This window comes from Heterocephalus glaber, unplaced genomic scaffold (assembly GCF_053883595.1).
Source record: "Heterocephalus glaber isolate CG9 unplaced genomic scaffold, H.glaber_assembly_v1.0 deba00000676, whole genome shotgun sequence".
NCBI lineage: Eukaryota > Metazoa > Chordata > Mammalia > Rodentia > Bathyergidae > Heterocephalus > Heterocephalus glaber.
Genome location: NW_028258156.1, coordinates 25598665 through 25624943, shown reverse-complemented (window position 1 = coordinate 25624943; position 26279 = coordinate 25598665). Strand labels below are relative to the sequence as shown.

The 26279-nt window shown below is 37.3% G+C and overlaps 1 protein-coding gene and 1 pseudogene across 1 annotated transcript in view; one reads left to right on the top strand and one right to left on the bottom strand.

The window, feature by feature from the left end:
- Window positions 1-26279, bottom strand: part of Fbxl13 (F-box and leucine rich repeat protein 13) — a 254266-nt gene that overhangs the window by 201922 nt on the left and 26065 nt on the right. The window contains 4 exon segments of the mRNA XM_087206541.1: window positions 11093-11284; window positions 13941-14050; window positions 17742-17896; window positions 18026-18093. Of these exon segments, the coding sequence (XP_087062667.1) occupies window positions 11093-11284; window positions 13941-14050; window positions 17742-17896; window positions 18026-18093 (525 nt within the window).
- LOC147829304 (rho guanine nucleotide exchange factor 3 pseudogene) lies at window positions 5380-8007 on the top strand (annotated as a pseudogene).

Sequence of the window (26279 nt, the reverse complement as noted above, 5' to 3'; positions counted from 1 at the left end):
GAAGAACAAAGTTCTCCAAGCAGTCAGAGAAAAGAAACAAATCACATACAAAGGAAAACCCATCAGAATCACAGCAGACTTCTCCACACAAACCATCAAGGCAAGAAGAGCTTGGAGTGACATATTCCAAGCCCTAAAAGAAAACAGCCTCCAACCCAGATTGATGTACCCTGCAAAACTATCTTTCAAAATGGATGGAGAAATAAGATACTTTCATGACAAAGAGCACCTTAGGAACTTCCTGAATACCAAACCAGCACTCCAAAGAATTTTACACAATAGCCTAGGAACAGACATTGAGGATCACAACCCCAGGAAGCAAAGCAGAATGAACCCATCTGGCATGACAAGAAATTAAATGTAAAGGGGGAGAACTCAACAAAAAGAAAAAGTCATGGCAATGACAAGTCAATATGTTTCAGTTATAACCATCAACGTTAATGGTCTCAATTCACCAATCAAAAGAAATAGACTGGCAGAATGGGTCAAGAAGCAAAATCCAACAATATGCTGCATACAAGAAACACACTTAATTCAAAAGGAAACTCATAGACTGAAAGTTAAAGGGTGGAAAACAATACTGCATGTGACGGAAACCCAAAAAAAAGCAGGAGTAGCTATGCTCTTTGCAGATAAAGTAGATTTCAAACCAACACTGATTAAGAGAGATGAAGAAGGACACCACATCCTTGTAAAGGGAAGACTCCAAGAGGAAGAGATGACAATCATAAATACCTATGCACCAAATACTAGGATGCCCAACTATATAAATAAAATACTAACGGACATGAAAAGTCATATATGCATTAATACAATTGTCATGGGGGGCCTCAACTCCCCACTGTCACAAATAGATAGATGAACTAGACTAAAACTAAGTAATGAAATACTAGAACTCAATCGAACTCTTGAACAAATGAACTTAACAGATGTTTACAGAGTCATCCACCCCACATAATCAGAATACACATTCTTCTCAGCTGCACATGGGTCATTCTCCAAAACAGACCACATACTCACACATAGAACATGTTTAAGTAAGTGCAAAGGAATTGAAGTTATCCCCTGTATATTATCAGACCATAGTGCAATGAAATTGGAGATCCATAGCAAAAGAAACTCAAAAAATTTCATAAACACGTGAAAACTGAACAACACACTTCTGAATAACCAATGGGTCACAGAGGAAATTAAAGAAGAAATCAGACAGTTCCTTCAATTAAATGACAATGAGAGTACAACATATCAGAATCTATGGGACACAACGAAAGCAGTCTTACGAGGGAAATTCATAGCAGTGAATATGCATATTAGGAAAACATAATGAGCCCAATTAAACAACCTGATGCTGCACCTCAACCTTCAAGAAAAAGAAGAACAGGACAACCCCAGAGCTCATACAAGGGAGGAAATTTTAAAGATCAGAGGAGAAATCAATGCAATGGAGACTAAGAGAACAATACAAAAAATCAATGAAGCCAAAAGTTGGCTCTTTGAAAGAATCAACAAAGTTGATAAAGCCTTAGCCAATCTTGTCAGAAAAAAGAAAGAAAAGACCCAAACCCATGCAATTAGGAATGAAAAGGGTGAAATTACAACACACCCAGTAGAAATCCAGATGATCATTAATACCTACTTCCAGAACCTATATGCCAATAAGATGGACAACACAGAAGAAATGGACAGATTCCTAGATACATATGAATTACCAAAGTTGAACGAAGAAGACCTAAAAATTCTGAACAACCCAATATCAAGCAATGAAGTTGAAAATGTAATTAAAAACTTATCAACTAAGAAAAGCCTGGGCCCTGATGGCTTCACTGCTGAATTCTACAAGACATTTAGAGAGGAACTACTGCCACTACTGTTGAAACTCTTCAACGAAATTGAAAGGGAAGCAATAATCCCAAATTCATTCCTGGAAGCAAGCATTACCTTGATCCTCAAAGCAGAGAAAGACCCAACCGAAAAGGAGAACTATAGACCAATCTCACTAATGAACATAGATGCAAAAATCCTTAATAAGATAATGGTAAATAGAATGCAGAAGATCATCAAGAAGATCATACACCCTGATCAAGTGGGATTCATCCCAGGGATGCAGGGATGGTTCAATATATGCAAATCAATCAATGTAATACACTATATCAATAGAGCCAAGGACAAAAAACATATGATTATCTCCATAGATGCAGAAAAAGCATTTGACAAAATCCAACATGCATTTATGATAAAAACCCTACAAAAAATTGGAATAGATGGTCTCTACCTCAAACTGATAGAAGCCATCTATGAAAAACCAACAGCCAATATCATACTAAATGGTCAAAAACTGAAATCCTTCACACTAAAATCAGGAATAAGACAAGGATGTCCACTATCACCACTCTTGTTCAATATAGTTCTGGAACCATTAGCCATGGCAATAAGACAAGAGAAAGAAATAAAAAGAATAAAGATAGGAAATGAAGAAGTCAAATTGTCATTATTTGCAGATGACATGATACTCTATATACAAGACCCCAAGAACTCCTCCAAAAGTCTTCTAGATTTAATAACCAAATTCAGTCAAGTAGCTGGTTACAAGGTCAACACACAAAAATCAATAGCTTTCCTCTACACCAATGACAGACTCACTGAGAGAGAAATAGGGCAAATAATTCCTTTCACAATAGCATCCAAAAAACTGAAATACCTAGGAATCAACCTAATGAAAGAAATCAAAGACCTCTTCTCTGAAAACTATGGCACTCTGAAAAGAGAGATTGAAGATGAGATCAAAAAATGGACAGACATCCCCTGTTCCTGGGTAGGAAGGATTAATATAGTGAAAATAGCCATACTTCCAAAACTGCTATGTAGATTTAATGCAATTCCAATTGAGATCCCAGCAGGATACTTCATGGACCTTGAAAAAACAATCCAAAAATTCATTTGGAACAAGAAGAGACCCAGAATAGCAAAAGCAATTCTAGGTAACAGAGACATGGCTGGGGGTATCACAATCCCCAACCTGCAACTCTACTACAAAGCTACTGTGATAAAAACAGCACGGTACTGGCAAAGAAATAGACCTGAGGACCAGCGGAACAGATTAGAAGATGCAGAAACAACACCAAAAACACTCAGCCATCTCATCTTCGATAAAGGAGCCAAATACCCTCACTGGAGGAAAGATAGCCTCTTTAATAAATGGTGCTGGGAAAATTGGGCTTCAACTTACCAAAGATTAAAACTAGACCTATATCTCTCACCATGCACTAAATTAAAATCAAAATGGATTAAAGATCTAAATATTAAAATAGAAACTCTGAACCAGTTGGAACAGAGGTTAGGTAGAACTCTTGAAGACATTGGTGTAGGAAAAGAGTTTATGAACAAAACCTCAGTTGCCCGTGAACTAGCACAAACAATCAACAAGTGGGATCTCTTCTTATTAAAAGGCTTCTGCACAGCAAGAGAAACCACCAGCAGTGTGAAGAGACAACTCACAATGTGGGAAAAAATCTTCACCTGCTCTTCCTCAGACAAAGGTCTACTATCTCAAATCTATAAAGAACTTAAAAAACCAGACCTCCCAAATTTAAAGACCCAGTCTGAAAATGGGCATCTGAAATGAACAGACATTTCTCAGCCAAAGAAGTAGAAATAGCAAATAAATACATGAAAAAATGTTCAACATCACTGGTCATTCGAGAGATGCAAATGAAAACAACGCCGAGATTCCACTTCACTCCAGAAAGAATGGCTGCTATCATGAAATCAACCAATAACAAACGCTGGCGGGGCTGTGGGGAAAGAGGAACCCTGCTCCTCTGCTGGTGGGAGTGTCGACTGGTGCAACCACTGTGGAAATCAGTATGGAGATACCTGAAAGAACTAGGACTGGAAGTCCCATTTGACCCTGCTATTCCACTGCTGGGGATCTTCCCCAAAGAATTAAAAGAATCATACCACAGTGATATATGTGTGCCCATGTTCATAGCAGCACAGTTTGAGATAGCTAAAACTTGGAAACAGCCCAAATGCCCATCAACTGGAGACTGGATCAAGAAAACGTGGGTTTTTTAATAAAATGGAGTACTACTCTGCCATAAAAAATGAGAAATTAGAGACATTTATAGCTAAGTGGATGCACATTGAGGCAATACTCTTAAGTGAAATAAATAGGGCACATATTTATAAATACTGAATAGTTTCTCTGGTGTGAGAAACTGAAAGTGTAAATAAGGACTAAATGTATAATAGGTAATGTGAAATAGGAAGAAAAGGGGCAAAGGGGAAGGAGGTGGGAGGGCTAGGGGAAAGGATAGAAGGGAATGGGATTAATATGAGAAAATGGAAAAATAGGAACAAAGTCTTTGTAAATAGGGAGGAATGGAGGGGTTGAAGGGAGGGCTGGGCAAGAGTGAAAAATAAGAGCCAAGAGAGACTATGTAAAGGTACAAATTTCCAATGATGAATGTCATTATATTGTACACCTAAAATGTACCAATGATTAGAATGAATAATCAATAATGTAAAATAGGAAGAAAAGGTCCAAAGGGGTAGGGGTAGTGGGAGGGGCAGGGGAAAGGAAAGAAGGGAAAGGAAAAATGCTGAGAAATGGAAAAAATGGAAATAAAGTCTTTGTAAATAGGGAAGGGTGGAGGGGGTGAAGGGAGGGCTAGGAGAAAAAAAAAGAAATAATGGGTAAAAAATACCCAAGTTCACTAAAAAAAATTCAAAAAAACTGAACATCGGGAAGGACAAAGAAAACTACATCAATGCACATCATAATCAAATTGCTAAAACTTTAGTCATCAAAACAAAAAAAAATCTTAAAATACTTTTGTTTCCTGTGGTTTTATTTAAAAGAAGACTTAACCCCTTCTCCTACACTTTTCCTTTCTCTTTCCCATTCAGTTCAGTCCTAAAGTGGAGAAGACATCTCTTACAGTTTGGATCTAAAATGTTCCCCAAAGGAAACACACTAAAGGCTTGTTTGGCAGCTGGTGGGCTTTTAGGAAAGTGACTGGATCGTAAGAGCTTTAATTTCATCAGTAGGTTAATCCATTGATGGATTTATAATTTACTGGTATTACTGGGAGGAGGTAGAAATTTAGAAGGTGGGGCCTAGTTGAAAGGAGTGAGTCATAAGGACATGTCCTTGGAAATGTCCTTCTCTTTCAGCTTCCTGGCTACCACAAGGAGAGCAGCTTTCCTCTGCCATGCCCTTCCACCATGATGTTTGTCTTGCCACTAACCTCAAAGCAATGAAGCCAGTTAACCATGGACTGTCACCTCTAAAAACCGCAAGTCAAAATAAACCTTTCCTCCTTTAAGTTGATTTTCTTAGGTATTTTGTCACAGCACCAGAAGACTAACACACCATCCATGCCTGGGTAAGTGGTATACAAGAAGCTGAAGAGGCCCAGGGCAGGGCAGCAGATTGAGTGTGGAAAGGAAGCTATATACCCAAAGACGCTTGGCACAGAGGTTTAGAGCCCAAGAAGGGTAAGGAGGTTGTCCCCAAGGAGGAGTAACCCAAAGTGGAATGTCAGAGCCCAGAGGAGAAAAAGGAAGGCAAACTGAGGAAGTGTAACTTATTGTAGGGCCTTGGAGCCTGACTACCTGCCATAGAGTCTAAGAAGAAGACATCTGCCCAAATCCAAATCCTGTGACCCTGAGGATGCAAGGAGAACACAAAAGAATCAAGTCTATGTGCTTTAATGAAAATGGATAACATGAATAATCTACTAATGAAGAAACACAAAACAAGCTGAAACTGAGGACAGTCTACAATAAAACTTGCCTAATCTTCATGCCAAGGTCATAAAAATTAAAGACTGAGGAACTGTTCCAGACTGAAGGAGACCAAAGAGTTATCACAATGTGATCTTGCTAGAACATTACTGAAACAACTGAAGAAACCTGAATTGGGTCTGAGGATTCTGATGCCTGACTGAAAGAGAAAGCCCCTGTTCATACTAATATTATACAGGTATGACAAGGCATTACATGTTGGCAAATTATTCTCAAATTTTTTCAGGAAAAGATTATTTGCAAATTTCCCATAAGTCTGAAGCTGTTAAATTTTTTTAATGTGCTGAATAAAAGATCATTGAATGTTTAAAACAAATATAATAAATTATATAGTAGAGATTATAAATACATAGAAACAAAGTATATGACAATAATAGCAAAAAAACACAGAAGGGGAGAATAGAGGCATACTGTTTTTAGGTTCTTACATTAAATGTAAAATGATATTACTTTAAAGTAATTCATGACATCTTAAAAATACATACTGTAAACACTAGAACAGTTACTGATGAAGTAAACAAAGAAACAGGCAAACTTTCATGTCAGTAGGCATGAAAGTTCACAGAAAAAAAACAGCAGGACTGTAAAAAAGTGTAATATGGCTCAGAAAAACAACTAAGAATGACATGAATATCACCAAATTAATACAACATAAAAAGAGACATAATTAGGGCAAGAGCAATGACTTTATCACCTAAAATTTTAATTTTTCTGTCATCAAAAGACCCCACGGGCAAAAATGAAAGCCTCAAGTGTGGGTTAAAAATCTCCAAATATATTCCAGACAAAGGACTAATATTTCCATATATAAAAAGCTATTACAGACCAGTATACAAATTGTAGGAAATAAAATTGGAAAAAAGTCAAGATAGGAGCAGGTAATTTGTTGTTGTTGTTGTTGTTTAGGTACTGGGGATCGAACTCGGGCCCTTGCGCTTGTACAGCAGGCAGCGATACCACTGAGCTAAATCCCTGGCCTGGTAGTTTGTTTTTTGTAATGAATTTGAATGGTACATTTTACGTATACAATATAATGACATTCATCATTGCAAATTTCCACCTTTACATAATCTCTCGTGGTTCTTATTTTTTCCCCCTTCCCCTGCCCTCCCTTCAACCCCTCTATCCCTATTTGCAAAGACTTTGTTTCCATTTTTTTCATTTTCTCATAGTAATTCCTTTCTCCTCTTTCCTTTCCCCTACCCCTCCCATAGCCCCTTCCCCTTTGCCCCTTTTCTTCCTATTTCACATGATCTATTATACCTTTTAGTCCTTATTTACACTTTCAGTTTCTCACACTAGAGAAACTATTGGGTATTTGCATATGTGTGTCCTATTTATTCCACTTAATACTATCACCTCAATGTGCATCCATTTAGCTATAAATGTCTCTAATTTCTCGTTTTTGATGGCTGAGTAGTACTCCATTTTATTTTTAAAAAAAAACCCACGTTTTCTTGATCCAGTCTGCAGCTGATGGGCATTTGGGCTGTTTCCAAGTTTGAGCTATTACAAACTGTGCTACTATGAACATGGGTGCACATGTCATTATTATAAAGAGTGGCTTCTTTACTAGGAAGAAGGCCAGAAAGACTCCTTGATTGACAGTTCGAGAGTCCTGTGTTGTCACAGTGAACTAAAGAACAACCGGGGTGGGAAACTCCATGTTTTCCTGTTCCAAGAAGTGCCTGTGATTGATTACTTGAGCCATCACCCACAATGAGCAGCTGTGCTACCAGTTGTACCGGCAGCCAATTCCTGTGAAGGATCTCCTTCCTGCTGGAAGACCTTCAAGACAGAGAAGTGGGGCTGGGCGGCTCCCTGCGCAGGGCTTTCAGCAACAATGAGAGAATTAAAAACTTCTTCGGGGTCAGTTTCAAAACTGGATCCCAAAGTCAGAGCTGCTCATTACAACCCAATGATACCTTCAATAAACAGCAGTGGCTCAATTGTATTCACCAAGCCAAAGAAACTGTTCTGTGTGTTGCTGGGCAGGCAGGGGTGCTTGACTCCAAGGGACCATTCCTAAATCCCACCACCAGGAGCAGGGAGCTACAGGGAGAAACAAAACTTGAGCAGATGGACCAATCGGACAGAGTCAGACTGCAGCATGGACACAAGCAAGGTCAGTCTTGACTGTGAGCACATGGAACAGACTCTTCCTGTGGGAACAGCAGGCATGTGGAAAGCAATGTCTAACAGAAGGGTGTGTCCCTCATGGAAGGGGCCCTGTGCCTTGCCTGTATTTGCATTCCACACATGCAAAGGTTTGGAGAAGCACTTTTTAATACTTTAGAGAGCGTGTTGGCCCAGTCTCTTGTATCTGTACCTTTGTCTCTAGTACTGTAACTGCTGATCAAGCTGTCTGAGTCAGCAGGAACCTGGCAGCCGTTAACCTGTGCTGTGTCTAACAAGTGTCTGGATGGATGGAGAGGTACTTTCAATAGTCCTGCTGGATTTTTAAAAAAAGAAAAAAAGAAAAATCTAAGCTACTGTTTAACATAGACTGCTTGAACAGTTCTTCCTCCCATGCCTCTCTGTTGCTCTTCTAGCTCTTTGGTGTGGTGGCTGAAGGCATGGAATTTAGAGGGCTCTGCAAATAGAATTTGGGATGGTATTTGGGGGAGAACTAGGAAAAAGCAGCTATTGATGTGAAAATTTGGTTCTGTATTACTCAGCCAGCAAACATGAAAACATCCCTGGGGATTTGGAAGGCTTAATTTTACAAAGGAAGAAGTATTGTTTAAACCTTGCAATTTCATTCAGTGCATGTTTGATGCAGTAATCAGTGAGGATATGAGATAGAGAATGACCTTGAAAGAGCCAGGACAAAAGCAGCTGTCAGCTCTGAATCTTTAACTAAAGTGCACATGGCTCCAAGAGGTGTCTGCCATGGTTGGTGACCCACCATAAAGAGCCATTTTCAGCCTAAAATACCAGAATAGAACCCAAAGGACCCAGGAAAGCCTACCAGGATAACGAGGAAGCCCTGTCTTCATTTGGTTTCACCTGTCTAGGCCACTCATATTTTACAGTGTGAATGAAGCGATAGGAAAAGGAACTGTAACTGGATCAGTGACTGATTACAGAGCACATGAGAAGAATAATTGGGAGAAGCACTTCCTTGGGGTCTTCTATGGGAACCATTAAAAGAGAAAAGCAAGGAAGGATGGCCGGAGCCTTCTGAGACAGGCCATAGCCTTGGGATTTCCTGCTCTGCTTTTGGTCATCCATTTGCATCTTGGTTCTATGCTATCATCAGAATCATAATTACATTTTCCAGAGGCCAATTTCATTAACTGATCAATTAGGATCAGCTAGCCAAACTTGTAACCTCTTTGTCCAGCCTGGATTTCCAGAGCAGGGTGGCTTGGAGACCTTTAAAAAAAAGTGAAAATACACAGAAAAACTCCCTATGTTTATAAATATTTAGAATGATCTGTGAAAAATTATACCCACACCAGCACTAGTAGCAATAATTCTAAATTATTGCCAAGAAAATTGTTTTTAATCTTCTGTCTTTTAAGTTTATAGAAAAGAAAGCAGCAAGTACAATGTTGTCATTTTATTGTGTATATAGATCATGTGTGTTCAAAGAAGCTGTATGACAAGAGTTAATGATAAAAAAACAAGGTATATTACATTATTATTTTTCAAAAGCAAAAAATATTATGGTCAATTTTACCCTGTAAAACATATTTATAGATTTTAAATATGGTGAATTTTTCTATTAAAAGTTTATTTAAAACTACTTTGTTTCTCAAGTTATGATCTAGCAAGTGAATGAACCTGCTGCAGACAGAAGCAGAGAAAAACTGAGAAAAGTCCTTCGATGATGGGAAAAGAATGAATCATTCTTTGAAGAGTCACTGGCCATACTGACCAATGTATCAAGAAAAGAGGTTTGTTAAGTGCTGGTCTATGGGAAGGAAGTCATTGAATGTTGTGGTGGAATGAATGTTTTTGTATAATGGCCTTAAACTTTTCTGGAAGCATTTTAAATAAATTACATTAAAAACATCAAAAAAAAGATCTAAATGTTAAAACAGAAACACTGTACTGGGAGATAAAATAGATAAAACTATTGACATAGGAGTAGGAAAGGACTCTCTGAACAGAACCCCAATTCCACAGAAATAATACCAAGAATCAACAGATGAGTTTATATCAAATCAAACTAAAAAGCTGCACCACAGAAATAACCAACAGAGTAAAGAGACAACACACTGAATGGGAAAAAATTTTACTAGCTACACTTTGGACAGAGGATTAATATCTAAAATATACAAAGAACTCAAAAAAAAAAAAAACACCACCCCTCTGAATAAAAGACCCAATCAAACAATGGGCAACTGAAATAGACATTTCTCAGAAAAAGTACAAATGGTCGATACATACATGAAAAATATTCAACATCACTGGTAATTAGAGAAATGCAAGTTAAACAACAATGATATTTCCATTTTATGAAAAATGGCTGTCATCAATAGATCAAATAATAACAAATGCTGGCAAGGCTGCAGGGAAATAGGAATCATTCTACATTGCCGATGGTAATATAACTAGTACCGCTATGGAAGTCAGTATGGAGAGTCTTCAAAAAACTTAAAATAGAAATTTCATTTGACCCAGCTATTTCCCTTCTAGGTATCTTCAAGAAAGAGTTAAACATTATATTACAGTAATACTTGCATACCCATGTTTATAGAAGCACAATTTGCAATAGCTAAATTGTGGAAGTGACCTATGTGTCCATTAACAGATGAATGGATAAAGAAAACATGGCATTTCTACACAATGGAGTACTACATTGCTATAAAGAAAGGTAAGTCTGAGTCATTTGTAGGAAAATGGATGTACCTTAAGACCATAATGTTAAGTAAAATAAATCAGACACACAGGTTTAAATATTTCATGGTTTCTCTTATATGAAAAAACCAAAGTATACATAAATCAAAGAGCAAGATAAAAGACAGAGAATAGGAAATAGGGAGACAGATCTTTGGCAAATGGCAGGGGGGTGGGGCCGGGGATTTAGCTCAGTGGTTTCGCCGCCTGCTGCACAGGTGCAAGGACCCGAGTTCGATCCCCAGTACCAAAAAAAAATAGCAAGGGGGCAAAGCAAAGTTGGGATGGAGCAGTAATAGGGGAAGGGGATGTAAAAAAATTAAGATGTATTATACATATGTTCCAACTACCCCCAATGAATGTGCTCACCATATATCACAAACATATACTAATAAAAACTTTTAAATTTAAAAATATTTCATAGATTTATACAAACCCGTAATATTGCTCTTTCAGGTAACAGTGAAATGTCACATTGTGAAGTGTCATGTACAAGGCTGACTTCAGACAAACTTTGCTCAAGAGAAAGAGATATTTCTTCTGCCTCTTCTTCCTCTGCACTTTCTTCAGTTGTTTTCAATTTTAACTTACTTTTCCATTTTCTCAACTGAATTTCATGTTTTGATATCTGCAACAAAAATAATTTATAACTTCCATGGATTTACTCTTAAGTGTCAAATGAGAATATATACGTGCAATGTTTCCATTATGATGTTTTAAACAATAACAGCACCAATTAAACATTATTTATCATTATTAGAAAAAATATTATTTTCCTTATGCAGCCTTAATGTTCCCTGAACCACCACAGCTTTACAGATCATTTTCATTGGCTGTCATACAATACTAGCACAGGCAGCCACCTTAGAGATCTGGTCTAGTCTCCTCTTTTTGTACATGAGGAAACTGAGGCCCAAAAGTGATCCTTCTGGTGGGCCCAGGGATTTACCTCAGTGGCACCGTGCCTGCCTTACAAGCACAAGGTTCTGAGTTTGATCCCTGATATCAGAAGAAAAAAAAAAAGAGTGATCCTTCTGGTAATAATAGAACTGGTACTTAGGGCATGGAAGGTAAGTGATTAGCCCAGACATAATCCAAAAGGAGGAGAGTCAGAAAGAAATTATTTGTAAACTTGCCTGATTTATCATTACAGGAAGTTCCCATTTTAACTTTGATACACTCCTGGAAACTATAAAAATTAGACGTCTGTTATGGCTGTGTCTAGATGTCCCCCCAAAGCCTCATGCAGTCATAGCAGGTGCTTTTCAGAGGTGGCTGGATCTAGAGTATGTGGTGCTGGGATCAAGGGTATGTGATTACTAAATCAGTCCACTGACTGGTTTGACGTAGTTCTGGCCAAGGGTGTGAGTGCTACATCTGCTGTGGGGCAGGTAGCCTGCATAAGATATAAAGGATAGAGAGAGGGCTAATGTGCTCTCACCTGCCTGCCTGCCTGCCACGCACTGTTTGTCCTCTGTGATGCCCCTCTGCCAAGCCACCCTGCCTTGGAGCCAGGCGACTATGGACTAAAACCTCTACAAACTGTGAGCCAAATAAACCTTTCCCCCTTTAACTTTGGGTATTGGGTATTTTGTCTCAGCAATGAGAAAAGTAAAACAATTCCCTAAAGAAAAACAAGTATTTCACACACACACACACACACACACACACACACACATAATTTCAGTGTAATACATACACATACCAGAGTCTAAGGAAGAGCACATACTAGAGAACCAGCACACACAGCACATGGGGTCCCAGCCCCTGCTCCCAGGCCACAGCTGTCATCCTCAGTGAATACAGAATGTTGCTCGGCCAAGAAATTGTATAATTAGAAGCAAAGATTTTCTCTGAACATTCATATAACACATATGTATTAAGGATAATATTCCTGTATATATAATAAATAGCCTAACTACAGTTGTGTACAAAACTTCATGCTCAGTGTATGGGTTGGATTCAGAGAACACTGCTTGCTCTGGGTTAATTAGCTTAAGGGACATATACAGGGAGCTATTTCACCATTCAACATCTAATTAGTGATTAGCAACAGAGGACAGTGATTAAACACTAACTTACTACACAAAGTGGTAGAAAGCACAGAATGAGCAGATGCACACAGTGGTACCCAAAAATAGAACCATTTAACTTGCAATGTTGGAAAGGTGGTTCAAGAAAGGGAACGGCTAGGGGGCAGCCTACAAAAACATCAGCTCAGTATCCACAGATTATACCCATCTAGAAGCAAGAACTATGCTTTTATGCTTCTCAGTATCCTCCATAGAGTCTAGTGCTATCTTAAACATTCTGTGAGTAATAAGTCTTCTTAGACTCTTCGTATGCATGTGGTACCATCAGTTTCAACATCTGGACCAATTTGGTGCATGGTGGGTACATGGATCCTGCCCTCCAAGGGGCAACCACAAAAGAAAGGGATTTAATTTCATCCTTCTCTTTCCTCTTTATTCTGACTTTGTATTTCAAAGAATATTAATAAAATATTGCCTTCTAAATAATGTAATTACAAAAAATTCCAGTATATTTCCATATTTGATCCTAGTAGTTACTCTGTTTTTGTTTTTTGTTTTTTGCAGTTCTGGGGATTGAACTCAGGAACTTGTGCTTGCGAGGCAAGTTGCAGTGCCACTGAGCTAAATCCTCAGCTGCATCTAGCAGTTACTCTGAATATTCTAAAACAGCATACAGTAATAATATATTGATAACAAGAAAATGATAGTTTTAAGTTTGAGAGGATTACTTAGACTCTGTATTTCAATTGCTTTAAATCCTAGTGGATAACCCAGTTAAGACTCTAAGTTTAGCAATAAAAATCATTTAATGTTGAAATCATGATTTATTAAATTGAATGTTGAAAAAGAATAGCAATTTAAACTTACCTAGAGAAGGAATAAATTTAGTCTTTATTGTTTATTTTTCTGCTTTAGTCATATCAAATAGTTTCTCTTGCGCTTTAGACATCTATCCACCCTTCTAAATATCTGTTTAAACAAAATTCTTTATGCCTACATCAATCATTTTTTTTAATGTTAAAAGATTTTCCCTTGATTTTCACAGTTCAACTGAAACAAATGAAATTCTTAGGAAATATTTAGGATAACTGAAGTAAAGTTAAATTAAGTTATTAAAAGAACAAGGACCCCACAAAAAATATACAATACATCAGATTTTATTATTTTCCACATATAGTGTTATTATCTGAAACAACATGACTAAGTGAATCAGACTCTTTTTTAAAAAATTAAGTTTGAAATGTACCATACCAGGTCTTGTTCTCTCTTTTTACATTTATTTCTTGCTTGTTCCTTCCATTTTTTTAGGATCATTTTTAGCTTACTGTAATGGAGTATGTGCTGTACCCCCAGTACCGCATCTGAAGAAAATTTATTAGGTTACTGTATATAGTTAAAGCCGAATTCATAGTCTATCATTCACATAACATACACCAAAGTTGCATCTGATAGTTTTTGTTTCATTTTTATATACTTGTGACAGTATTAGACAGTAATCATGAGTGCTCACTTTGGCAACACATATGCTAAAATCAGAATGATAGTACTCATGAGACGTTTCTGACCAGTAAACATCACCTCTGCCCTTAGAAATTAAAATGTAATAGAAATATCAAGATAAGGATAACTTCTTTTTACAAAAACAAATCTGTTCTTTGTAAAACCAGAACTTCTAAGCTTATTTATAAGAAACTCAATCATGAGGTAGTGTTCGCATTCTTTGCCTGCCCAGGAATTCAATGAGATGCCCTTTAGTTGAATGGATTGCCTTCCATTTGGGACAGGACAATGAAGCAGCCTGGGATGCTGCCCGCAGATCCTCAGCTGCGGCCAACCTGTGTTCTCTCAGAAGTAGAGGCCCAATATTTTGCTCTTCTTTGCTTTGCTTTTCTTTTCAAAAGAAGCTGGATATCAGGATTTTATATAACTACTTCTAACATTTAAACTTTGGCAACAAATTTTTTAAAGTTGTTAACTATTATGCAAATAGAGCAAAATATGTCGGTACCAGTTTTCAACAGCAGAGGTAGAATATTACAGCTTTTGTCTTCCCCCTCCATCTGCTTTTGTGGGTCATGGCCCCATTAAATATTGCAGTTTTGCTCTAAAATCTAAGCTCTTCAAGAAGCCTAGAATTCATTAGTTTTGTTAATTAATAGTTCTCAAATTGGGCTGTTCTTATGTAACTGAGAATGATAAGCACTTATCATTACCCTTGATCTTAGCCAAAAGGCCGAGAAGCGATGATAAGCACTTATCATTGCATATCCGCTCAGTTCAGCTAACTCATCTACTGAACTACTGTTTCTTCATTGTGCTTAAAGTTTTTTGGTTCAGTCAGGGGAGCTAAGTGACTTTTGTTTTAAATTTAGCTCCCAGAGGAACTAACAAAACCAGATGTAGCTACTTGATTATTTCAGTAATCTTTTCTAGAACAATAATCTTAGAAATTTCAACGTTTTTGAATCAACATGAGAAATAGTTGGCACAAAAGTTAATGGTTTAATGGTGTACTACCCTGCCATAAGGATAAATGTGAGTTATTTGTGAGAAAACGGATGCACTTCGAGACCATAATATTAAGTGAAATAAATCAAATACAAGTTTACATATCACGTGGTTCCTCTAATATGAGAAACCCAAAGTATAAATAAAAGAGCAAAATAAAGGATAGATAATAGGAAGTAGGAAGATATTTTCAAATGGGAAGGGGAACAAGAGTTGATAGGGGCAGGAAAGGGTGGAAGGGGAAGGGAACAAAAAAAGATTAAAGATGTGCTATGTACATATACAAACTACCCACAAGAAATGTAATCATTATGTACTGCAAACACATACTAATAAAAAAATAAAAAGGAAAAAAGTTAATGATTTAAGTCAATAAATTTTTCTATTCATTTTCAGTTACATGCCTTTTGCTTGAATTGCTTTCCACCAGAATACCCTTCTATATATTTTAATGGTGGATTTTAGATTTCATTATTTGTTATAACAATTCCAAAGTAAAAGCATCTTGGAGGAAATTACTGTTATTTCCTTAGAAACTCCTATTTGCCTAGCACTTAACATGCTAGAAGGTCGTTTTATATATCCTCTAAATTACATCTGCTTATAATATTTCTTAGACCCTTAAGGTTATATCATAAATGTACAATAAAATATTCGAATATTGGTTCTATTTTATTAATTTTTGTTCATTTTAATGGTTCCACTTTGAAAATCATAATTTAGGATTATTGTTTGAAATTTCTGGCAATTAAATCTCAAGCAAAATTTTAACTTTTTTCACAATCATGAATATGTAGAGCATAGCCTTCCACAGGGGAAGAGGACTAGCACCTATAATATGCCATATATGAAGGTGACTTAGATATTTTTAAGAGATTATGTAACTTTGAGATTACTTGACTTAGATTTAAAACAGGAATATGAATGTTTGCTGCATAAATATAATAAATGCTTTAAAAATATATGCCCTTGTGTTGTATGAAGGTTAGATAAGGCAAAAAGGAGGGGGGCAAGAGACAGAAGGGAAAATATTGAAAAGAAACAAGTGGGTAGAATTAGGAAAGAAGAGTAAGAGGAGAGCAGAAAAGAATATGCACACTTTCACATCGCTCCCTCTAACAAGGAGAGAGACTAGAAGTGAAGGAGACAAAGGCGAAATGAACAAGACATGGTATCAGAGAACAAGAGAAGGTGCAGAATTGGGAGAAGGGTGGAAAGAGGGAAAGAATATTAAAAAGAGAAACACAAAGAAAGTGTAAGAAACCACTGGAAGAGGAGAGGTCTTGAGAGATAAAAGGATCAACTCTGGGGGTCGGGCAGGGTGGAGTTTCGATATGACTGGCTCTGAGATCCACCGCAGAGGCTGGTAGAGCACACTTCGAGGTGTGTCGAGGCGGCTCACAGAGGCATGGCCTCGGGGTCTATGCCTGGTGCCTCACTCCTGCTCTGGCTCTGTTCTTCTGCCTTGCTTCCAGCACCGCAAACTGCAGCTTTGTTCCCCACACCCTTCTGCCACGATGGCGCTGCCTTGGAGCCAGCTGACTGACGACGGACTGAAACTGTGGGCAAATTAAACCTCTCCTTTAAGTAGTGGTTGTTGGGTATTGTGCCTCGATGACCAGAAAGCTTACTAATATCCTCTGGTAGAGAGGGAAAGGATTTGGTAGAGTGGCTATTCTAACCTACAAACTAATACGCTTTCACCACAGGGTTTGCAGTTCATCCATGATAGGAATTTTGAAGATAGCTATCACACCTATTATTACAACCCTATGAAATGCCAGTTAGCCAATTAGCCAGTTTCTAATTCTTCCTTACATTTACATTTAAACCTTAAAAGAATCTGCTTTGAGCGAAGTTCCAACAGCTGGTCAAAAGAAGCTGATTTTCTGCTTTACCCCAGCTATAAATGAGCAGAACATCTAAGCAAAAAGCAGGAGTTTTCTATCCTGACTCCTAAGCTCACACATGCACACTATCCTCTCATAGACACTAAGTCTCAAGTAAGAGAAAATAATTTTTCTTTAAGCTTCCTCACCTGCACATTAAGTGAAACATTTGTAACAAAAGTAGATCTCTCTGAAAAAATATTCAATTTTTGGTACCTACCCAGAATATATTAGCTTTCTATTACATAAAAAAGCTAATAGTAGGTCCCTATTTATATTTGTATACATACATACACAAATACACACAGGATTTGCTTTAAAATATGCCGATTTCTATTACAATAAAATCTTTTCAAATATATTTCATTCAGTATTTTAAATTACTGGTTCTGCCTTCATTTCATAACAATTCTCTAAACATAAAAACAGGTTCACTTAAGCATACAAACCATGCTTCTTTGTGGATTCTTTGAATAAATACATACAAAGGAGGGGCTGGGGATTTAGCTCAGTGGTGCCCGCACTGCCTCACAAGTGCAAGGTCCTGAGTTCAATCCCCGGTACCAAAACAAACAAAAAAATACACACAAATACACACACACACACACACACACACACACACGTCAAAAGTAATTGCTATCATGTAAGGATTTACCGTCAAATTTTTCTTTTTGCTTTTCTACATAAGAGCACCACTGATGAAATAAAGATTTTTGAAGTCTAGAATTATAATATGTTATTGCTCTTTTCATTTTTTCAGCCAGGACGTCTTCTTCACTTACACGAGATATTGCTGTGTCTCTCCATGTGCTATAGGCAAAAAACACAAAAAAATAATATTTTGATGTTAGCGGAACACATTAGTAAATAAATTGAGAGGATCAAGAAGTGATACTTCCCTTATTCCCAACCTTCTTATCAGAAAAATCACATTCTTACCAAAAATGGATCTTTACTAAATGTCCAGTGTAAAAGGTGCATGCTTTTATCATCAATTCTGGAGTCATCTGAAATGAATAATTAAACATCAGAATTAAGTGAGATACACAGGATGCCTCTGCAAGATACACAAGGAAATGAGAGTAATGGTTGCCTCCAGGAGAGGAATTGGGCAGCTGGGAGAAAGGAATGGTTTAAAAGCTGGGCCAGGGATTTAGCTCAGTGGTGCTGACACCTGTCTCGCAAACACAAGGTCCTAGTTCAATCCCTGGTACCAAAAATCAAAAAGCTATATACCATCATATATTTAGGAATTTTATAGTGCATACCTATCATCTATATTTAAAATTTGAATCACCACTTAAAATTATCCCATAACATCTCCCTGACTTTAAAGCATTTTTCCAGTACGTATTATGGCATTTTTTATTAGTTATATTAATAAGAGTGTAGAATTTTAGGTCTGCTTGTCACTGTGAAGACCGAGTGATTTTATTTATCAAGGGTATGAGACTCTCTTAAAAAAAGAAAAAAAACATGTAGGAATGCCTCATATACCTGGCAGGAATAAGAAAACCATGTAAGTTATAAGTCTAAACTATGGAATACACTTAAAGAGATGCAAATTTATCACAATGAACTATTCACAATAACATGGGAAAACAGCTGCAAATTGCTGAAATCATTTGCACTTCTGTAAGACAATGAGCGAAGATAATATTAACACATTTATTATTTGCATATGACTACTATTAAATGTTAATAGTGTTTTTCTCACATTTTATTGTCATCTTGTTCTCTGCATAGATAAACTTGGTGGAGAGATAAGTTTGGTTCAAATCTATACCAATTGCCAGGAATTCTGAATTCTATTTTTCTAAGGCCAGTGTTTTCCTCCTTTGCACAATGAAGTAAAATGCTTTGTTACATTAATAGATACAGCATACACATGTTAATCATGGATTTATTTTATGTATTTTTTAATTTTCCATTGTTTATTGGTACATTTTAGGCATACAATACAGTTATATTCATTATTGGGATCTTGTATCTCTACATGATGTATCTTGGTTCTTAGTTTTGTCCCATTCCCCTGCCCTCCCTTCACCCCCTCCACCCTTCCCTATTTACAAAGACTTTGTTTCCATTTGTTCCATTTCTCATAATTTTTCTTTTCCTTTCTTTCCTTTCCCCTACCCCTCCCACTTCCCCTACTCCTTTAGATGTTTTCGTTCTATTTCACAATATCAATTATACATTTTGATCCTTATTTACACTTTGTTTTTCACACCAGAGAAACTATTTGGTATTTACACATGTGTGTCCTATTTATTTCACTTAAGACTACGGCCTCAGTGTGCATCCACTTAGCTGTAAATATCTCTAGTTTCTCATTCTTTATGTCTGAGTCGTACTCCATTTTATTAAAAAAAATGTATTTTCTTTATCCAGTCTCCAGTTGATGGGAACTTGGGCTGTTTCCAAGTTTTAGCTATTACAAACTGCAGCTATAAACATGGGTGCAAATATATCACTGTGGTATGATTCTTTTAATTCTTTTGGGAAGATACCCAGTAGAGGAATAGCTGGGTTAAATGGGATTTCTAATCCTAGTTGTTTGAGGTATCTCCATATTGATTTCCACAGTGGTTGCACCAGTATGTACTCCCACCAACAATGGAGAAAGGTTCCTTTCTCCCCACAACCCCACCAGCATTTCTTTCTTTCTTTTTTGGTACCAGGGATCAAACTCGGGTCCTTGAGGTTGCAAGGCAGGTGGTGGAGCCACTGAGCTAAATCCCCAGCCACTGAGCTAAACCAGCATTTGTTATTGGTTGATATCTTAATAGCAGCCATTCTTTCTGGGGTGAGGTGGAATCTCAGTGTTGTTTTCATCTGCATCTCTCAAATGATCCCTGATGTTGAACATTTTTCATATGTTTATTTGCTGCTTTTACTTCTTTGTCTGAGAAATGTCTGTTCATTTCACATGCCCATTTTTGAACTGGGTCTTTATATTTGGGGGGGGGTCTGGTTTTTTTTGGTTCTTTATATATTCTAGATAGTAGTCCTTTGTATGAGGTACAGCTGGTAAAAACTTTTTTCCCACATTGTAGGTTGTCTCTTAGCTCTGTTGGTGGTTTCTTTTGCAGTGCAGAAGCTTTTTAATAAGATGAGATCCCAGTTGTTGATTCTTTGTGCTAGTTCCTGTGCTACTGACGTTTTGTTCATAAAGTCTTTTCTTATGCCAATGTCTTCAAGAGTTCTACCTAACTTATCTTCCAGCAAGTTTAGTGTTTCTGTTTTAATATTTAGATCTTTAATCCATTTCGATCTTAGTTTAGTGCATGGTGATAGTTATGGGTCTAGTTTTAATCTTTGGCAGGTTGAAATCCAGTTTTTCCAACACCATTTATTAAATAGGCTATCTTTGCTCCAGTGAGGGTGGTTGGCTCCTTTGTCAAAGATGAGGTGGCTGAGTATGTCTGGAGTTGTTTCTGCATCTTCTAATCTACTCCACTGATCCTCAGGGTCTGTTCTTTTGCCAGTACCATGCTGTTTTTATCACAGTAGCTACAAGTATAGTTTCAAATTGGGGATTGTGGTACCTCCTGCCACGTCTCTGTTGCTTACAATTGCTTTTGCTATTTTAGGTCTCTTCTGGTTCCAAATGAATTTTTGGATTGTTTGCTCTAGTTCTGTGAAGTATATTTTTGGAATTTCAATCAGCATTGCATTAAAGCTATATAGTAGTTTTGGAAGTATGGCCATTTTCACTATTTTGGTTCTTCCTACCCAGGAATAAGGGATGTCTTTCCATTTTCTTATATCCTCTTTGATCTCTTTTTTCAGAGAGCTGTAGTTTTCAGTATAGAGGTCTTTTGCTTCCTTTGTTAGATTGATTCCTAGGTATTTCATTTTTTTGGATGCTATTGTAAAAGGAATTGTTTCCTTAATTTCTCTCTCATTGAGTCTGTTGTTTGTATATAATAAGGCTATTGTTTTTTGAGTGTTGACCTTGTATCCAGTTACTCTACTGGATCTGTCGATTAAATCTCGAAGTCTTTTGGCGGAGTTTTTTGGGTCTTCTATGTAAAGTATCATATCATCAGCAAATAATGACAGTTTAACTTCTTCCTTTCCTATCTTTATTCCTATTCTTTCTTTCTCTTTTCTAATTGCTATGGCTAATGTTTCCAGAACTATATTGAACAGGAGTGGTGATGGTAGGCGTCCTTGTATTGTTCCTGATTTTAGCGTGAAAGTTTTCAGTTTTTGACCATTTAGTATGATGTTGGCTGTTGGTTTTTCATAGATAGCCTTAATCAGGTTGAGATAAAGACCTTCTATTCCAATTTTCTGTAGTGTTTTTATCATGAATGGGTGTGGGATTTTATCAAATGCCTTTTCTGCATCTATTGAGATGATCATATGGTTTTTGTCCTTGGTTCTCTTAATATAGTGTATTACATTTATTGATTTATGAATGTTCAACCATCCTTGCATCCCTGGGATAAATCCAACTTGGTCAGGGTCTCCTTGATGACACTCTGTATTCTGTTTGCCAGTATCTTGTTGAGGATTTTTGCATCTATGTTCATTAGGGAGATTGACCTGTAGTTCTCTTTTGAGGTTGGGTCTTTCCCTGGTTTTGGAATCAAAGCAACACTTGTTTCCAGGAATGAATTTGGAAGCCTTTCTTCCCTTTCAATTTCCTTGATGAGTTTAAAGAGTAATGGTGATAGTTCTTTAAATGTCTTGTAGAATTCAGCAGTGAAATCATCAGGACCTGGGCTTTTCTTTGTTGGTAAATTTTTTATTACATTTTCAATTTCACTCATTGTAATTGGAGTTTTTAGAATTTCTACATCTTCTTCATTTAACTTTGGCAATTCATATGTATCTAGGAATCTAGGAATCTAGGAATTTGTCCATTTCTGTGTTTTCCATTTTATTAGAGTACAGGTTCTCAAAGTAGGTATTGATGATCCACTAGATTTCTGCTGGGTCTGTTGTGACTTCAACTTTTTTGTTCTTAACTGCATGGATTTGAGCCTTTTCTTTCCTTTTTTTGATAAGGTTGGCTAAAGGTTTATCGATTTTATTTATTCTTTCAAAAAACCAACTCTTTGATTCATTGATTTTTTGTATCATTCTCTTAGTCTCCATTGCATTGATTTCTGCCCTAATCTTTATAATTTCCTCTCTTGTATGAGCTTTGGATTCATTATGCTCTTCTTTTTCTAGGAGCTTGAGGTTCTGCATTAGGTTATTTAACTGAGTTCTCTCTGTTTTCCTAATATGGGCATTCACTGCTATGAGTTTCCCACGTAGAATTGCTTTCATTGTGTCCCATAGATTCCTGTATGTTGTACTGGCATTATCATTTACTTGTAGAAACTGTCTAATTTCTTCCTTAATTTCCTCTGTGACTCATTGGTTGTTCAGGAGGGTGTTATTCAGCTTCCATGTGTTTGTGGGGGTTTTGCAGCTTCTCATGTTACTGATCCCCAATTTTATTGCACTATGGTCTGATAACATACAGGAGGTAATTTAAATTCTTTTACATTTACTTAGACATGTCCTATGAGCAAGTATGTGGCCTATTTTGGAGAATGACCCGTGTGCAGCTGAAAAGAATGTGTATTCTGATTTTGTGGGGTGGAACACTCTGTAAACATCTATTAAGTCGACTTGTTCAATACATTGGTTCAGTTCTAGAGTTTTGTTGTTAATTTTTTGTCCAGATGATCTATTTGTGATAGTGGGGTATTGAGGTCCCCCACTACAACTGTATTAGTGCTTATTTGGTTTTTCATATCCATTAATATTTGTTTTGTATAGTTGGGGGCATTCATATTTGGTGCATATATATTTATGGCTGTCATCTCTTCCTCTTGGATTGTTCCCTTCACAAGGATGTAGTGACCATCTTTGTCTCTTTTAATTAGTTTTGGTTTGAAATCTACTTGTCTGCAAATAAGATTGCTATCCCTACTTTTTTCTGGGTTCCTGTCATGTGGAGAACTGTTTTCCATCCTTTTACTTTCAGTCTATGAATTTCTTTTTGAGTTAGATGTGTTTTTTGTATAAAGCATACTGTTTTGGATTTTGCTTCTTAATCCATTCTGCCAGTCTATTTCTTTTGATTGGTGAATTGAGGCCATTAACATTGATGGTTATAATTGATATTGACTCATCCTTGACATGATGTTTTACTCTTGTTGGCTCTTTTATTTTTTATTTTTCCCCCCTTTCCCTTTAGTTTCTTACCTTGCCTGGTGGCTTCCCTCTGTTGGGCCTCGTGGAGTTGTGACCTTCATTGTTTTTTTCTAGGATATTGTTTAGAAGTGCTTGGAGTGCTGGTTTGGTGTTCATGAAATTTCTCAGGTGTTCTTCATCATGGAAGTATCTAATTTCCCCACAGATTTTGAAAGATAATGTTACAGGATACAACTGTCTAGGTTGGAAGTTATTTTCTTTTCTTTTTTTTTTTTTTTTTTGGTGCCGGGGATCGAACTCAGATCCTTCCACTTGCGCAGCAGGCGGTGAAACCACTGAGCCAAATCCCCAGCCCGGAAGTTATTTTCTTTTAGGGCTTGAAATATTTCACTCCAGGCTCTCCTTGACTTGAGGGTTTGTGTTGAGAAGTCTGCTGTGATTCTGATGGGCTTTCCTTTGTAGGTGATTTGTTTCTTTTCTCTAACTGCTTGTAGGATTTTGTTCTTCTGTTGGGTTTCTGGGATCTTGACATTATATGTCTAGGTGTAGATTTTTTTTTATTGTGGTTAGTTGGAGTTCTATATGCCTCACTTATCTGTATGTCCAATTCTCTACCTCTGGGAGGTTTTTAACTATTACTTCTGTGAACAGTTTTTTTATGTCAATTGTGCTTTCTCCTGCTTTTTTGTGGACTCCTATCAGTCTTATGTTATTCTTCTTTGCATCGTCTAGCAGCTGCTGCATTGATTTCTCATAGTCCTTTACTATTTTTAAGAAATCTCTGTTTTCATGATCTTTAACCGAAATCCTATTTCTATATCTGATGTTCTATCTTCAGATTCCCTTAATCTGTTATGCATACTTTCAATGGAGTTTTTAATCTCCTGAATATCTATTTAAATCTGTTTCTTGGATTCCATTTCTGTCTTATGTGGGGCGATCATGGTTTCCATTTCTTTCTTATGCTGGGCATTCACGGCTTCTAGCATGTTTCTGAGCTCATCTATTTTTTTTAATCTGTTTCTATTCTAGAACCTCTAATTATGTCTTTCACTCTGCTTACCATCTCTATAGTTATCTGGGAGATTACTTCTGCTTTGAATTTTTCTAGAGCCTCATTTATCTGTTTTGTTACTTTCTGAGCTATCAGTTCAGGGTGTCCAGGTGGTTGATTATCAGACTTTTCCACCTCATTTCCCCCAGAATTTATCCTTGGTGGGGTGGAAGTCTGAGTTTGTGCCTTGCTTAAATGTCTTCTCATTTTTGTTTTTGGTACTGTCCTTGGTTTAATTCCTGGGTTGATACTTCGAAATTGCTTATTGTAAGTATCTTGGTTGCTTATAATTAGACGCCTTATGGAATGATTGCTTCTCAGAGGTGTCTTCCAGATATAGCTGGTCTTTAGGTTTTGAGTCTCTAATGACTCTGAGGCTATCTCATTTCCATTATACCAGGAAGGACCACTGACTAGATCAATCACAACACCTTAGGCCAAGTGATACAATCAGCAACACCCTAGCATCAAGTACATCTTAGAAAATGACAATTTGTGAAAGTTATTAATCTATCACCTTTAACTGTGTGAATTGAATCAAAATCAAGGACCTACCCAACATATGTTTATAGTGAATAACCTCTTCAATATAGCAACTGTACCCTTTGGGATGGGGAGTTAGAAGGAGTTGGGGAGGGAGGAATAGATAGGAAATAGGATAGGGGAAGGTTAGCAGTGAGGCCACAGGGCACAGGTGAGACAAAGAAAAAGAGAATAAAAGAAAAATGAAGAAGACATTTGAATTAGGGCTAGAACAGGAACAAAAAAAGGAGATGACAAACAATGTGGGACAGCAAGTGAGTGAGAGTGAGAGAAAAGAAAGAAAAAAAAGAAGAGAAAAATAAAAATTTGAAAAGAGTAGGAAAAAAATTTTAAATAAGAGCAACCCCCCCAAAAAATAATAATTTTGGAAATAAAAAATAAAAATGAAAATGAAGGGCCTCCTTCAGCGTATGTCTCTGCTGTCACAATAGACAACATGGGGAGCAGTGTGCAGATATAAGTCAGTGAGTCTCAGCAAGCCAGTCACAGACCTGTGAGATTCAGGCAGATTTATGGCAGCAAGTCCCAAGTTGAGCTCCCTGTCCTCCTGTAGAGTTGAACTCTGCAAGGTTGTACTGCAGGTTCCAGCTGCCCTTCCCCTGAAGATAGTCCAGGTTCCGATGGGAGGTGATGATCCCTCCAACTTACCCAGTATGGTGGTCTGGTGTCCCCTGTGTCTTTGTAGTGTGGAATCAGGTAACAGTACAGCCAGGAGGCTGGGGGGGGGGGGCGCTAAGCAGATCGCCGCCATAGGCATGGCCAGTGGCAAGGGGTCCTCACCCTCTGGCTGGTCCCCGCAGGTGTGCTTGGCGTGGGCTGGATGGGGCAGTGCTCCCGGCCAGTATAAGCATTTTAATACTGATTCTAAGAATTTCTATTGTTGTTGTTATTGTTTTTAATCACATACATCTCTTTGTTAAGCTCCTTTGGAGTATTGAAACATTTCTGTGTGTTTCCTTCAAGTTCCTTGAGTTTCCTTAATGCAGCTATTTTTCTTAGCCAGGCATGGTGGCACATGTCCATAATCCTAATACTCTGGGAGGCTGAGGCAGGAAATCATAAGCTTGAGTCAAACCTGGGCAACTTAGTGATTTGGTGAGACCCTGTCTTAAAATATATTTTTTTAAAGGCTGGGAATATAACTCAGTGCAAAGGCCCTGGGCTCAATCCCAGTAAGGGGGGAGCAGCTGTTTTAAATTCTCTGAGAATTCTCCTTTACTGATCACTCTCTGATCACTTCATGGCATCCTTTTTAACTTTTTTAAAAAATTTTATTAGTACATTTTAGATATACTTTATGGTAACATTCATCATAGGGAATTTGTACCTGTACATGATATATCTTGCTTCTTCTTCTTTTCCCATCCCCCCTTCAACCCTTCTTCCCTTCCTTATTTACAAAAACTTTGCTTCTACTTTTTTCCTTCTATTGTC